We start from the raw sequence: 16,632 nt of genomic DNA, 5'->3' as shown, positions 1-16,632 counted from the left end.
GATCAAATATACAATATTGCACAGAGTGGTGTATGATAAACGCGAGACCGCCTCCATTTCCGCTCTCGCGGTCTTTCCTGTGGACGTTATACCCAGAGCAGTTCTGCAATGCAGATCTTGCTGTGAGTTTCGTCTCTTGAATCGCAGCAATGCGGATGTTGTGCCGCTTCATGAAATCGACTATCTCCGTAATCTTCCCAGTTAGTCCATTACAGTTTAACTGCAGAATTCTGAAGTGCATGAGGGGAGACGTCGCCACTCTGGGGGTAAGTGACGGGTGACTACGCCTGGGTTGGGGAAGGCCAGGACGCAATTGCTGTTGTGGCCCTAGGACTGGGCGTCCTTGGGCAAGCATTGGGGTACCCGGATGATTTGGGTTTGCGACCTGGCAGCATGGCGCGATGAAACCCGTCGGGGGTTGCCGTCGCGGAGACCAGAACATCTAGGGAAGTGGCACCACCCAAGGCAGGAGCTGCATTGGGCGGATGTCGCAAACATATATATTCTGTGCTGGCAAACGGTGCAAACGGAGGTAGGGACTAAGAGTCTGTTTCCCTGACCTACACGATTGCTGCCGGAAAAAAGGGGGGAGAAGACGGGGGCAGGGGCTGTTGCTCAGCATTGCTTCCGACTCTACAACGAAGATTGTAGTTATGAGTGGTAGCAGCTGTTTTAGTTGTTGGCGCCGTGGGGCGCGAGCAGCAGCGGGTACTTGTTGTGGCTTGCTGAGCAGCGGGGCTGCTGGAAGGTAGTGGGGGCGCTTAGACGTAGACTACGGGACGCCTTTGGGCGTGAACAGCAAGGAGCCACAAAAAATTTATAAAAGTTACGTGGACGTCGGGTTTTGGGATCAAGCCCAGAACAACCTGTCCGATGCAACAATCCCTTGCACGAGACACACTGAACAGAGTATGACCGTCCTAAAAAGATTCTTTTCCGGCAGATGCAGCAAAACCATTTCTCAGGACCGGGGTCAGGAGAGGGACCCGGATTGGATTCGATGCCTTCCCGGAGTAAGAGAATATGGAGCATGTAGTCATCAGCAGAAGTAGTTACTCACACATAACATAAACTACAAATATACATGTATATAGATGGTAACCAAGCAGGAGATACAAAATGTCTAGAAGGTGAAACGTCTAAACTTTAGGAGAAATGTGTGTGTACAAGGCAACGAAGAGATAACTCGCACACAGTCATCAGTCGAGGTAGTACTCACATATACACACGCATATGCATATGCGAGTGAATATAAACTACGAATACACACGCCTATAGCTGGTAACCAAGTAGAAAATTCTAGAAGAAGAAACGTCTGGACATTTGGAGCAGAGAGTATAAAAGCAGCACAAGCTGAGTAGTCAGTAATCAGTTTCATTTAACCACGCTATTGGTTGCTTATGTCCCCAGAACACCATCTACATAATGAGGCGAGAATACTCCCCATCAGGGATAGAAATGATATGTAAACAAACAGTTCCTGATGAATACCCAGAAACCTGGGCATCCCAACATCCATCTAATTGATGAGCCAACACCGCCCAGGGGCTTAACGAGTCATCTCCGTAAGCATTATGAGGAAGTACGGCACCTGATAACACAGCCGTATGAAGCCAAAAAACGCAAGCAGGTCCTCAGTGAGCTCCACAAACATGCGTCGGACCTCTATGTCAGGAATTGCACGGTGAATCCTTTACTCAAAAAACAATACCCTAAACTTGCAGAAGAGGAACACACACTCCCTAGGGATACGCGAGTCACTCTGGCTCAACTTCGATCTGGTTACTGTAACAGGCTAAGGGAGAAGTGATATGTGAAGTCTTAATTGGGAAGGTCACGGTTCTACACAAATTCGTTGTGACAGAGATCGTTGATGAAGTCATATTGGGAGTGGACTTCTTAGTTGACCATGACATCAGGATCGACATGCAAAGAAGGAATATGCGTTATAAGAACCAGGATGAACCACTCAACTTCAGTTTGGAGAAAGGGTTCAGCAGTAAGCGAGTGCTGGTGGAGGCGATTCGACAAAGACCACCAAAGTCAAAGGGAGTAGATCGGGCGAAGGTTGATGGAACGAATAGGCCAAACAAAGCAAAATCAAAGATACCTGTGAGAGAAACACTGGCATTGACAAACCCTAATGGACGCACTAAAACTAAGGAAAGAATTTTTCAGAAAGAATGCAAGGGTGGTTTCAAAAGGGAGCACTATTGTTGTAACACGTCAGAACGATCCTGATTATGAAAAGCCAATCTGTCAAGATCAAGCTCTTCGAAGTAGTCCAGTGGCCAAACAACAGAGTGTGAGGCAAGGAAATAGGATAATGAGTAGTAAGATGAAATACAGGTACGACGAGAACAGCAATTCGGAATGCTTCTTGGAGAAAGATTTGGTACTGTTATACAACCCTCACCGGCGGAAAGGTGTTATATCAAAATTTCAATGTAGCTGGGAGGCCGAGATTTTCCAAAATTCGTTACAATATTTAATAGTTTTTAGTCGCTTCTGCCGCAAAAAGACAGTTAATTTTAATGTCACTAAATAAGGAATTACCTTTTTAAAATTCGCATTCGAAAATAAAATAAGGTTTGAAATTCGTAGCTTACTTCAAAAATATCTTAAATTTCTCTAGCAAAAATTCAATTTCCTCTTTTTTCTTTTTACACGTTACTGCATTTTTACTAAGGACCGCAGAATAGCCACTAAACCTCTACAAGTCTATTGTCAACCTCATCTGCTTGAGGCGAATCCTGTCCTAAGGAATTAGTGGGTGGGTATGACCTAGAAGTTTCGACGTGGTCCGTAGCAGGGCTAGCAGACTCTCCCTAAAGGGTTTGGGGAATGTTATCGATATTGGTGGTCTTTTGTTCTCCGATTACGTTCCGCTAAAAAGCATTATTAAGGCACTAGCCCTACCATCTCGGGGACGATTTAAAATTGCGGACAAAGAAATTCTTTTTCGTCCGGAAGATTTGTTGTTAAGTTATTCGCAAAAAAAGCCAATTCCAAGAGAAATGTCAATGAAAACTTTTCGGACAAATAGGGGTAGTCTAAGGTACTATCCTGACCATCTCGGAAACGATTTAATATGACCACAGTGAACCTTGAGAGAGTGTTTTTGAGGCAACAACTCACAATTAGGATGCGGAACTAACCCGTGTTCAGCCATGGATCATGGTAGAAAGAAGGACACTCTGATATTTTCGGTTTGAAGGCGTCAACCAAGACGCTGTTTTGGGGAAGTGCTTGCTGTGTACAAGTCCGCCTCCAAATTTGAAGCTTATGTTGAGAGGGTCTCGGAAACGTAACATAGGTCCCTGGTCATAAAAATTGCAAACACCAGTCGTATGTTCAAGGATTAAGGGCTTATTTATTTGCCTAGGTCACAAGCAAACTAGTTATAGGAGTTTCAACATAAATGGAGCATAGTTAGTAGAAGTGGTTCTACAGAAAAAATAAGTAAATGGTTTCTGTCATGTGGACAAAATTGTCAGCTAAGAAATCAAAGTGATAATCATTATTGCCAACAAATTCTCCTTTGGAATGAGTGTTCAAACGACAAGTCTTCTCTAAATGAACAAAAATCACACTCTATAAGTCTTTCATTATACAAGTTCTTATCTATGGCTCGGAATCATGGAAGTTGTCGTGACTTAAATGACATTTGCATATAAAACTCTTGTAAGAACGAAAACGGCGACCTTGTAACTGATATCCAGAGAGAACTTTGAATATGAGTGGAACACTTCTCTGCTCTCCTAAATGGAGACAGCGTTTCCCAAGGCAGTCGGTTCTACGTACCGGAGCGACTCGGGATTTTTCCCGACTAAGGACTGTCATTTCAGTGTGACCCCATCTAATTTGTTTCGTCCCTCCCACAAATTGTCATCCTCCCAGCAGCTCCTTGCAGCAGGACTGCTCCATATTCTCTTACTCGAATCCAATCCGGGTCCGTCTCCTGACCCCGGTCCTGAGAAATGGTTTTGCTGCATCTGCCGGAAAAGAATCTTTTTAGGACGGTCATACTCTGTTCAGTGTGTCTCGTGCAAAGGATGGTTGCATCGGACAGGTTGTTCTGGGCTTGATCCCAAAACCCGACGTCCACGTAACTTTTATAAATCTTTTGTGGCTCCTTGCTGTTCACGCCCAAGGGCGTCCCGTAGTCTACGCCTTAGCGCCCCCCCCCCTACCTTCCAGCAGCCCCGCTGCTCAGCAAGCCACAACAAGTATCCGCTGCTGCTCGCGCCCCACGGCGCCAACAACTCAAACAACTGATACCACTCATAACTACTACCTTCGTAGCAATGCTGAGCATCAGCCCCTGCCCCCGTCTTCTCCGCCCCTTTTTTCCGGCAGCAATCGTGCAGGTCAGGGAAACAGAATCTTAGTCCCTACCTCCGTTTGCACCGTCTGCCAGCACAGAATATATAGGTTTGCGACATCCGCCCAATGCAGCTCCTGCCTTGGGTGTTGCCACTTTCCCAGATGTTCTGATCTCCGCGACGGCAACCCCCCGACGGGTTTCATCGCGCCATGTTGCCAGGTCGCAAACCCAAATCATCCGGGTACCCCAATGCTTGCCCAAGGACGCCCAGTCCCAGGGCCACAACAGCAATTGCGTCCTGGCCTTACACAACCCAGGCGTAGTCACCCGTCACTTACCCCCAGAGTGGCGACGTCTCCCCTTATGCACTTCAGAATCCTGCAGTTAAACTGTAATGGACTAACTGGGAAGATTACGGAGATAGTCGATTTCATGAAGCGGCACAACATCCGCATTGCTGCGATTCAAGAGACTAAACTCACAGCAAGATCTGCATTGCAGACCTGCTCTGGGTATAACGTCCACAGGAAAGACCGCGAGAGCGGAAATGGAGGCGGTCTCGCGTTTATCATACACCACTCTGTGCAATATTATATATTTGATCCTGGCATCGACCGCAGGGACAATGTCTTAGAACGTCAAGGCCAATCTGTCCGGTCAGGCGATGCAAACCTAGAAATCATCAACATCTACATCCCTCCTGCCACCTGTTGCCCCAGTGGATACCGCCCTAATATCAGGGCCTTACTGGCAACAATCGCATTATCTTAGGTGATTTCAATGCCCATCATGATCTATGGCATTCAAACTTGCGGGCGGACAGTAGGGGTGAGATGTTGGCGGATCAAATAGAAGAAACGACGTTCTGCACAATAAACGTAGACGCCCCCATACGTATGGTAGGAAGCTGTCACAGCTCGCCAGATATCTCAATCGTGAGCGCAGAACTCGTAAACTGCGTCAACTGGCAGCCGATGGTAACATTGGCATCCGACCACCTGCCCATACTTATTTCGCTTGAGCGTACCGCCGACTTCATCGTCACTGAAAAACGCACTTTCATAAACTACAAAAAAGGAAAGTGGGAAGAATATAAATCCTTTACAGACAGCCGCTTTGCTGCCCTCCCTATCCCGACTGATGCCCGCCAAGGGGAGCGTGCCTTCCGTAAGATCATTAAATCCGCCTCGGCACATTTCATTCCCGCCGGGAGAATTCCCGAAATCCGGCCCACTTCCCGGCGGAGGCCGCAAACTTAGCGAGAGAACGTGACCTTATAAGACAACTTGATCCAGGCGACCCCCAAATAAGGGATATAAACCAACGTATCAGATTGCTTGTGGATGAACACAAGCGGGCGAAATGGGAGGAGCACCTAAGAGGTTGTAACCTCTCTACCGGTGTGCGTAAACTTTGGTCCACCGTAAAGTCCCTATCGAATCCGACTAAGAACAAAGACAAAGTTTCCATCGCCTTTGGCGGCAAAGTGCTGTCGGACGCGAAAAAATGCGCGAGCGCTTTCTGGCGACAATATATAATGCATCCTATGGTCGACAAAGATAGACGGAGAGCCAATAGACACGCACATAAACACAAATTCAGCGCGTCACCAATCACCGCTAAAGAGGTTGAGGACGCCATTGGTCGTGCTAAACCATCCAAAGCAGTGGGCCCAGACGGCATAGCCATGCCGATGCTTAAAAGCCTAGGGAAAGAGGGTTTCAAATATTTAGCGCATGTCTTCAATCTCTCTCTTTCCACCTTTGTCATACCTGAGAAATGGAAAATGGCCAAGGTGGTCCCGCTTCTAAAGCCTGGGAAACCAGCTAACATAGGTGAGTCGTATCGTCCGATATCTCTCCTATCGCCAGTGGCAAAGACGCTTGAAGCCATTTTGCTCCCTTATTTCCAAGCAAATTTGCAGCTAGCCCCTCACCTGCATGGCTTTAGAAAACTCCATAGCACTACCACCGCGCTAAATGCCATTAGCACCCAGATAAATTGCGGTTTAAATCAATACCCCCATCATAGAACAGTACTCGTAGCGCTAGAACTATCAAAAGCTTTCGATACGGTCAACCATGGCTCGCTACTGCAGCACCTGGAAGGGCCTACCCTTCCCCCATGTCTTAAAAGGTGGACCGCAAATTATCTGGGTGGTCGGCAGGCATCGGTGCAATTTAGAAACGAAGCATCAAAACCAAGGAGAATTAAACAAGTGGTGCCACAGGGTGGTGTCCTATCCCCACTTTTGTTTAATTTCTACATATCTAAGCTACCTTCACCACCGGAAGGAGTCACAATCGTTTCCTACGCCGATGACTGCACAATAATGGCCACAGGCCCAGGCCCAAAGATCGATGCGCTATGCAATAAAATAAACGGCTACCTCCCTGATCTCTCCAGGTTTTTCGCCTCGCGAAACCTGGCATTATCACCGACTAAATCTTCCGCGAACTTATTTACAACATGGACGCCCCAAATGTCGACCATTTTGAACATCCACGTCGATGGCACTACGCTACCGACTGTCCTACACCCCAAAATCTTGAGTGTGACGTTTGATCAGGGTCTAAATTTTGGTGAGCACGCAGCCCCAATGGTTCCGAGAATTCAGAGCCGTAACAAAATCCTCAAATCCCTCGCTGGCAGTACTTGGGGAAAAGATAAAGAAACGCTCATGACTACATACAAAGCTATTAGCCATCCGATTACGTGCTACGCGTCACCCATATGGTCGCCAAGCCTAAAAATCACCCACTGGAAGAAACTACAGGTCTGCCAAAATACTGCTCTCACAATCGCCTTCTTATGTCCCCAGAACACCATCTGCATAATGAGGCGAGAATACTCCCCATCAGGGAGAGAAATGAGATGCTGACCAAACAGTTCCTGTTGAATACCCAGAAACCTGGGCATCCCAACAGACATCTGATTGATGAACCAGCACCGCCTAGGGGCTTAAGGAGTCATCTCCGTAAGCATTTTGAGGAAATACGGCACCTGAGAACCCAGCCGTATGAAGTGAAAAAAAAGTGAAAAAACACAAGCAGGTCCTTGGTGAACTCCATAAACAGACGTCGGACTTTTATGCCGCGAATTGCCCGGTGAATCCAGTGCTTAACGAAAATTATCCAAAACTTGCGGAAGAGGAACGCATACTCCCCAGGGAAACGCGTGTCACTCTTGCTCAACTTCGTTCTGGATACTGTAACAGGTTAAACTCTTACCTATCCAGAATCAACCCCGACATACAAAATGTATGCCCCGCTTGCAACGTGTCCCCACATGACACCAACCATCTCTTCAATTGTAATGTGGAACCAACGCCTCTAACACCCCTTTCCTTATGGTCCACCCCTGTTGAAACGGCAAGTTTCCTTGGACTCCCGTTAGAGGATATTGATGACAATTTGTGATCGGTCGCGGCTATTAGGTGGGGCGAGCATTGCTACAACAACAACAACATTTACCGCACAGAGTTGACGAACCCGATTCCGCAATCGATGATGATGGAATAAATGTCCTGTTGTTGTTGTTGTTGTAGCGATAAGGTTGCTCCCCGAAGGCTTTGGGGAGTGTTATCGATGTGATGGTCCTATGCCGGATACAAATCCGGCACGCTCCGGTACCATAGCACCATTAAGGTGCTAGCCCGACCATCTCGGGAACGATTTATATGGCCACATTGAACCTTCAGGCCATCCCTCCCTCCCCACCCCCAAGTTCCATGAGGAGCTTGGGGTCGCCAGAGCCTCGTCTGTTAGTGAAACGGGATTCGCCGCTCGAAGGTGAGGTTGACAATTGGGTTGGAGAAGCTATATATTGCGCTACACAACCCCTTGAATCCCACCCGCTGCTGCTCGCGCCCCACGGCGCCAACAACTCAAACAGCTGCTACCACTCATAACTACAATCTCCCTAGTAGAGTCGGAAGCAATGCTGAGCAACAGCCCCTGCCCCCGTCTTCTCCTCCCCCTTTTTTCCGGCAGCAATCGTGCAGGTCAGGGAAACAGACTCTTAGTACCTACCTCCGTTTGCACCGTCTGCCAGCACAGAATATATAGGTTTGCGACATCCGCCCAATGCAGCTCCTGCCTTGGGTGTTTCCACATTCCCAGATGTTCTGGTCTCCGCGACGGCAACCCCCCGACGGGTTTCATCGCGCCATGTTGCCAGGTCGCAAACCCAAATCATCCGGGTACCCCAATGCTTGCCCAAGGACGCCCAGTCCCAGGGCCATAACAGCAATTGCGTCCTGGCCTTACACAACCCAGGCGTAGTCACCCGTCACTTACCCCCAGAGTGGCGACGTCTCCCCTTATGCACTTCAGAATCCTGCAGTTAAACTGTAATGGACTAACTGGGAAGATTACGGAGATAGTCGATTTCATGAAGCGGCACAACATCCGCATTGCTGCGATTCAAGAGACTAAACTCACAGCACGATCTGCATTGCAGACCTGCTCTGGGTATAATGTCCACAGAAAACATCGCGAGAGCGGAAATGGAGGCGGCCTCGCGTTTATAATACACCACTCTGTGCAATATTATATATTTGATTCTGGCATCGACCGCAGGGACAATGTCTTAGAACGTCAAGGCCTATCTGTCCGGTCAGGCGATGCAAACCTAGAAATCATCAACATCTACATCCCCCTGCCACCTGTTGCCCCAGTGGATACCGCCCTAATATCAGAGCCTTACTCACTGGCAACAATCGCATTATCTTAGGCGATTTCAATGCCCATCACGATCTATGGCATTCAAACTTGCGGGCGGACAGTAGGGGTGAGATGTTGGCGGATCAAATAGAAGAAACGATGTTCTGCACAATAAACGGAGACGCCCCCACACGTATGTTAGGAAGCTGTCACAGTTCGCCAGATATCTCAATCGTGAGCGCAGAACTCGTAAACTACGTCAACTGGCAGCCGATGGTAACAGTGGCATCCGACCACCTTCCTATACTTATTTCGCTCGAGCGTACCGCCGACTTCATCGTCAACGAAAAACGCACTTTCATAAACTTTAAAAAAGGAAAGTGGGTAGAATATAAATCTTTTACAGACAACCTCTTTGCTGCCCTCCCTATCCCGACTGATGCCCGCCAAGGGGAACGTGCCTTCCGCAAGGTCATTGAATCCGCCTCGGCACGTTTCATTCCCGCCGGGAGAATTCCCGAAATTCGGCCCACTTCCCGGCGGAGGCCGCAAACTTAGCGAGAGAACGTGACCTTATAAGACAGCTTATATATAATAATATAATTTATTTATTTACGGTCTTTAAGACCTAGTTCAAGGTAAAAAAAAAAAAAAAATATATATATATATATAAATAAATTGTATACATTACATGCTTAATGACTTACAGTATAAAAATAATTTTGCTTTAAACTTATTAATATTTTCACAGTCTTTTATCGCATTTGGTAATTCATTGTACATTTTATAACCTATATATTCTAAAGTCTTCTTCGCGAACTCCGTTCTTACTCTAGGCAGTCTTATATTTCCGCTGCTTCTAGTTCCATAGTTATGTATTTCATGATTAAAATGTATTCTCCCGTTCAGATAATTCGGTGTTATTCCTAATTTCATATGATGTATAAATTTCAATGTGAAATAATATATCGACTGTTTTACACTGAGCCAGTTTAACATATTTAGCATTGTAGTTTTTGGTGTTCTAAGCGAACATTTTAAAATTAATCGCATTGCCTTGTTTTGTTGTATCTGCAGTTTTTTTATTTGTGTGTCATTTGCTAATAGCAGGATTGTTGGACAATAGATAAAGTGCGGTTCAATAATTGATCGATACACTAATAATTTGTGTCGTTGACTAATATATTTACAAGTTCTGTACATAAAACCAATTTTTTTTGCAATTTTGTTTTCTAAATAACTTATGTGTTCTCCAAATCTAAGGTTTTTGTCGATCCAGACTCCTAGGTATTTGATCTTGTCTACTTGCTGAATTTCAACATTTCTTATCTTCAGAGTAATATTGCTAAGGTTATTGGCACCCATAATGCTTTGATTTTTGCAAAATATCATACTTTTGGTTTTATCCACGTTCACTTTCAACTTTCTATGGCATAGCCATTTGTAAAGGGAGTCTAAGTCTTCTTGCATTTTTCGATACCGCAAAGCCCGCACTTCTTTCACTAATGGTTATCAATGCATCATCCGCAAATAGTCGAATATTGCAATATTTCAAGCATTCTTTAATATCGTTAATATATATTGTAAACAATAGCGGTGCCAATACTGAACCTTGCGGTAGCCCAATATGTACATCAGCAACCGGTGAAACTGCACTTCCAATTATCGTCTTCTGTTTTCTATTACTCAAATAGCTTCTGAACCATTCCAAGGATTTTCCTCTTATCCCATTATTAAACATAACATTCAGCAGTTCCTCTCTATCCACAGTTTCAAAAGCACGTTTTAAGTCTAAAAAGACTGAGATCACAACTTTCTTATCAGTTATATCCTCTTTCCATTCCGCAATCACCATATTCAGTGCGGTTTTCGCAGGCGACCCCCAAATAAGGGATATAAACCAACGCATCAGATTGCTTGTGGATGAACACAAGCGGGCGAAATGGGAGGAGCACCTAAGAGGTTGTAACCTCTCTACCGGTGTGGATAAACTTTGGTCCACCGTAAAGTCCCTATCGAATCCGTCTATGCACAATGACAAAGTTTCCATCGTCTTTGGTAACAAAGTGCTGTCGGATGCGAAAAAATGCGCGATCACTTTCTGCCGACAATATATAATGCATTCTACGGTCGACAAAAATAGACGGAGGGCCAACAGACGCGCACGTAAACATAAGTTCAGCGCGTCACCAATCACCATCACCGCTAAAGAGGTTGAGGTCGCCATTGGTCGCGCTAAACCATCCAAAGCAGTGGGCCCAGACGGCATAGCCATGCCGATGCTTAAAATCCTAGGGAAAGAGGGTTTCAAATATTTAGCGAAGGTCTTCAACCTGTGTCTTTCCACCTTTGTCATACCCGAGAAATGGAAGATGGCCAAGGTGGTCCCGCTACTAAAGCCTGGTAAACCAGCTAACATAGCAGAGTCGTATCGTCCGATATCTCTCCTATCGCCAGTGGCAAAGACGCTCGAAGCCATTTTGCTCCCTTATTTCCAAGAAAATTTACAGCTAGCCTCTCATCAGCATGGCCTCAGAAAACGCCATAGCACTACCTCCGCGCTAAATGACATTAGCACCCAGATAAATTGCGGTTTGAATCAATACCCCCACCATAGAACAGTACTCGTAGCGCTAGACCTATCAAAAGCCTTTGATACGGTCAACCATGGCTCATTACTGCAAGACCTGGAAGGGTCTACCCTTCCCCCATGTCTTAAAAGGTGGACCGCAAATTGTCTGGGTGGTCGACAGGCATCGGTGCAATTCAGAAACGAAACATCAAAACCAAGGAGAATTAAACAAGGGGTGCCACAGGGTGGTGTCCTATCCCCACTTTTGTTTAATTTCTACATATCACCACCGGAAGGAGTCACAATCGTTTCCTACGCCGATGACTGCACTGCAATGGCCACAGGCCCAGGCCCACAGATCGATGAGCTATGCAATAAAATAAACGGCTACCTCCCTGATCTCTCCAGTTTTTTCGCCTCGCGAAACCTGGCATTATCACCGACTAAATCTTCCGCGACCTTATTTACAACATGGACGTCCCAAATGTCGACCATTTTGAACATCCACGTCGATGGCACTACGCTACCGACTGTCCTACACCCCAAAATCTTGGGTGTGACGTTTGATCAGGATCTACATTTTGGTGCGCACGCAACCGCAATTGTTCCGAGAATTCAGAGCGGTAATAAAATCCTCAAATCCCTTGCTGGCAGTACCTGGGGAAAAGATAAAGAAACGCTCATGACCACATACAAAGCAATTAGCCAGCCGATTACGTGCTACGCCTCACCCATATGGTCGTCAAGCCTAAAAACTACCCACTGGACGAAACTACAGGCCTGCCAAAATACTGCTCTCAGAATCGCCACGGGCTGTCTTCTTATGTCCCCAGAACACCATCTGCATAATGAGGCGAGAATACTCCCCATCAGGGAGAGAAATGAGATGCTGACCAAACAGTTTCTGTTGAATACCCAGAAACCTGGGCATCCCAACAGACCTCTGATTGACGAATCAGCACCGCCTAGGGGCCTAAGGAGTCATCTCCGTAAGCATTTTGAGGAAAAACGGCACCTGAGAACCCAGCCGTATGAAGCGAAAAAACACAAGCAGGTCCTTGGTGAACTCCATAGACAGGCGTCGGACCTTTATGTCGGGAATTGCCCGGTGAATCCAGTACTTGAAGAAAAATATCCAGAACTCGCGGAAACGCGTGTCATTCTTGCTCAACTTCGTTCTGGATACTGTAACAGGTTAAACTCTTACCTATCCAGAATCAACCCCGACATACAAAATGTATGCCCCGCTTGCAATGTGTCCCCACATGACACCAACCATCTCTTTAATTGTGGAACCAATGCCTCTAACACCCCTTTCAGTGTGGTCCACCCCTGTTGAAACATCAAGTTTCTTTGGACTTCCGTTAGAGGATATTGATGACAATTTGTGATCGGTCGCAACTACTAGGTGTGGCGAAGCACTGCTACAACAACAACAAGTACCGAAGAAGATTTAACGATGACCTGTGCGAGCTTTACGCAGACATCAAAATAGTCCAGCCAATTAAAACGAAGCGACTGCGCTGGCTAGGCCATGTTATGCGAATTAAAGATGACGCTCGCGCCAGGAACGTTTTTCTATCGGAACCCGCCTATGGAAGCAGAGGAAGAAGCGGCCCCACTCCTCTGGAAGGACCAGGTGGAAAACGATTTAAACTCCCTTGGTGTGACCAATTGGCTCCAGTTGGCAGAAAAAAGCGACTGGCGCGCCTTGTTGGACGGTCATAACCGCTTAAATATTGCCTAACTATACTGTTCCTGGGATCCAACCAAATGAAAAGCAGACTCCAAAAATTGCAGAATAAGGGAATGCGGTGTATTCTTCTTTGTAATAGATTGACACCAACCTCACACATGCTCGATACCCTGAAATGGCTTAACATAAACCAAAAACTATCATGAATGTTCTACTTTTTGTATTTAAAATGAAGTATAATCTGCTACCAAAGTATATAACAAGCCAAATTGTGGATGTTGGGGATGTGCAACCCTACAGTTCAAGGAACAAAAATGATTTTAGAATTAACTTTTATAAGTCTAATAAGGCACAAAATATTTTAATGTACAAAGGCCCAAAACTATTTAATAAATTACCATGTAATATCAAAAATGAAAGAATCATTAATGTATTTAAAAGACTGCTAATAGATTACGTTAGAGCAGTATTTTAGCTCACAATTCCTAATAAGCAAATTAGGGAGCGTGTCATTATTCTGTATTACAAAATTCTGGATGACAAAATTCTGTAAATTGCAAAAAAATTCTGCTTTTTAAAACTCTGCTTTTTTAAAATTCTGCTTTCTAAAATTCTGCTTTTTCAAAATTCTGCATGTTTAATTCTGGAAGTCAAAATTCCGGAATCATGGCATGGCGTAGCCGGTGTTGGATCGGCTAAAGGTTATTTTTTTTAAAGTGTGGCCGCCAACACAGAAGGCCTCCTACATCACCGTGGCGGTAGCCACGGTTATACCACACACCCGGACTTGGCATGGCGTAGCCCAGGGTGATTTTTTATAAGCGCGGCCGAAGGCCGCCTATGCAGAAAGGTGTTCTATGCAGAATTACTGTGCATGGCGAACTTTTTCAAAATAATTACATGACCTCTTTAACATTGTTAACATTATATTTTAATACAGAATTTTGTAATACAGAATTTTGAAAGCAGAATTTTAGAAAGCAGAATTTTAAAAAAGCAGAATTTTAAAAAGCAGAATTTTATACATACAGAATTTCGACCACCAACCCGCAAATTACTATCTAATAAGTAAATTTTACCTGAAAATTTTTGTATTTTTAAATAGCAAAAAAAAGCTAAATAAAGAAGAAACTAACTAAACGGTTAAGCGCCAATTAAGTAAGTAAATAATATAAATTACCTAAAATAAGAATTTTACAAATATCTTCTGTAAATATTCATAAACTAAGTTAAAAGTTGTTTAAATACCTTCAATTCCATGTCAAACGTTCCTTGTCGCACAATAGTTTGTGGTACCTTCGTTATAGATTCTGTATTATCACCATTATTTTGTTGTGTATCACAATGCTCATCTTGCGCTCCTTCAGTATTTAACGCCACACTAAGTTTTTGTAACAAAGTATTAGCTTGCTCTTTTTTATATTCATCCACAGTGTCAGTTCCACATAATAAGGCTTTTAAATTATCTATTAATGACACAACATTTCGATCTTTACCGGTCTCCATTCGCTTGGCACGTAATTTTTCACGTATATCCCATAAATCGGGGGGTGTCATATATTGCGGAGGGGTAGCTTTATTGTCTATTTCTATCGTAGGCATAGATATATCTTGAGGTACTGGTGATGGTAATTTTCTCAGCATTGGTATACTTAACATTTTTAAATCTGCCTCAAAATCCTTTTCTGTATCGACAATTTTTGGCTGCTTTTCTGTCATATCATCCTCCACCAATTTTAGCGGTGATTCGGTGGCAAGCATGTGATCGCTAAAATGTGCGGCAGCCGTAAAAACTGTTGAGAATCCACTATCACTGTTTCGTGTACGACGGCTCAGTGGCGAATTAAATGTGGAATTCGCTATACTTAATTTAAGCAGACGTTGGCGATTCCCTAATGCTTTGCGCATTTTTGCCGAATAACCTTCAACACTATTAGTAGAGCTTTCTTCACTTTCAATTGGTGGGCTGCAAGTGTCGGGTGTAGATTTCAAAGACATAGATACGGGCGGACTCTCACTATCTAAATCATGAGCAATTTCTGTTGGGCATGTTGTTGAACTGCCATAATTTTTGGTCATATCATTGAACGGTTTTTTAGTTTCTTCGTCACCTTTATAAGCGTTGGAGTTACCTTCATCTAGAATACCATCATCGCTTAATGATAGCAGTTTGCCCATTTCAATTTCATGGGAATGGTGCATGGAATACCTGGCCTAGTAAATCCAAATAACAATTAATGTTCTGCTTAAATTTTCATTTTTCTACAACTATACCTTAACCCATGCTTCCTTTTCGACCATATCAAAAGGGTCTTGTGGTCGGTTTGCCATTTTCTGCACAAAGTCAAAGGGATTGTTGTCCAAGCTTTCACGTTCCTCCAACACGGTTTGTAAAAGGCATTCCATGCCGCATAGTCCCATGTCGTTAAATGAATTAATTGTTTTCGATTGATCGGGAGAATATGATTGCTGCTCTTTACTACCGTATTCATTGCTAAGATCGATTAAATTGTCAGTAGATGTTTCACTCATTTTAACCAATAAATAAAACTATGTAAAGTTAAGTATTCTTTCTTGCAATTAATCTGGTAATCAAATACATAAAATGATAAGACACACAGGGGATATAGGAATTCCTTGCATAAAACAAGATTATTTCCTTTTCAAATTAACTGTTCAACATGTCAACTCTGGTCCTTTTGACCAAGTTAAGACAGTGCTGCCACACTGAAATTTTATGTAGATGAGAGAAACTCCCTAAAACGAAATGAGTGATTTGCCCTATAGGAAAATTTACTATCATATGAGCCGACATCTTTTAGTCAACGCTGTCAACCAAACGATCAGCAACCCCCAGCGGGTTAGAGGTTAGAATATACCCGCGGTGGGTATGTCTGTCGTAAGAGGCGACTAAAATAACAAATAGCCTCAGGGGGTTGTGTAGCGCAACCCTTTCAGGTTGCCAGCGCAATATATATCTTCTCCAAACCCAACTGTCAACCTGACCTATCCGGTTTCAATAACAGCCAGGGCTCTGGCGACCCCGAGCTCCTCATGGCTCTAGGGGGTGGGAGGGCGGTATGGCCTTGAAGGTCGCATGTGTTCATAACAAATCGTTCCCTAGATGGTCGGGCTTGGTGCTGGAACGTACCGGATCTGCATCCGGCAAAAGACCATCAACATAGATAACACTCCCCAAGGCCTTCGGGGAGTGCCTTATCGCTACAACAACAACAACAAACGATCAGCGCTTCGAGCAAGTCTATGCTTTCAGCGAACACCAAGCATTGAGTCCCGTGATTCCCGAGCCATTTCGCAATCCCAAAATCCCAGGACTACATTTAAAAAATCCCGGGATCTCGGACCCTTGTGA

The 16,632-nt window shown here is 44.7% G+C and overlaps 1 protein-coding gene across 2 annotated transcripts in view; it reads right to left on the bottom strand.

Annotated features, from left to right (window-relative positions):
- LOC137249762 (uncharacterized) overlaps window positions 1–15,968 on the bottom strand; it is a 40,088-nt gene extending 24,120 nt beyond the window's left edge. Inside the window, exons 1-2 of one of the 2 annotated variants that reach the window (XM_067781625.1) lie at window positions 15,534–15,968; window positions 14,508–15,473 (exon numbers count right to left, since the gene is read on the bottom strand). In XM_067781625.1, the coding sequence (XP_067637726.1) occupies window positions 14,508–15,473; window positions 15,534–15,791 (1,224 nt within the window). In that variant the 5' untranslated portion in view covers window positions 15,792–15,968. The remainder of the gene's footprint in view (window positions 1–14,507; window positions 15,474–15,533) is intronic. The other variant, XM_067781626.1, reaches the window with a different exon arrangement.
- Between the last annotated feature and the right edge of the window lie 664 nt (window positions 15,969–16,632).

This window comes from Eurosta solidaginis, chromosome 4 (genome assembly GCF_040869045.1).
Source record: "Eurosta solidaginis isolate ZX-2024a chromosome 4, ASM4086904v1, whole genome shotgun sequence".
In the NCBI taxonomy this organism is placed as follows: Eukaryota; Metazoa; Arthropoda; class Insecta; order Diptera; family Tephritidae; genus Eurosta; species Eurosta solidaginis.
The sequence above is the reverse complement of the archived record's forward strand: the minus strand, read 5'-3'. Positions and strand labels throughout refer to the sequence as shown.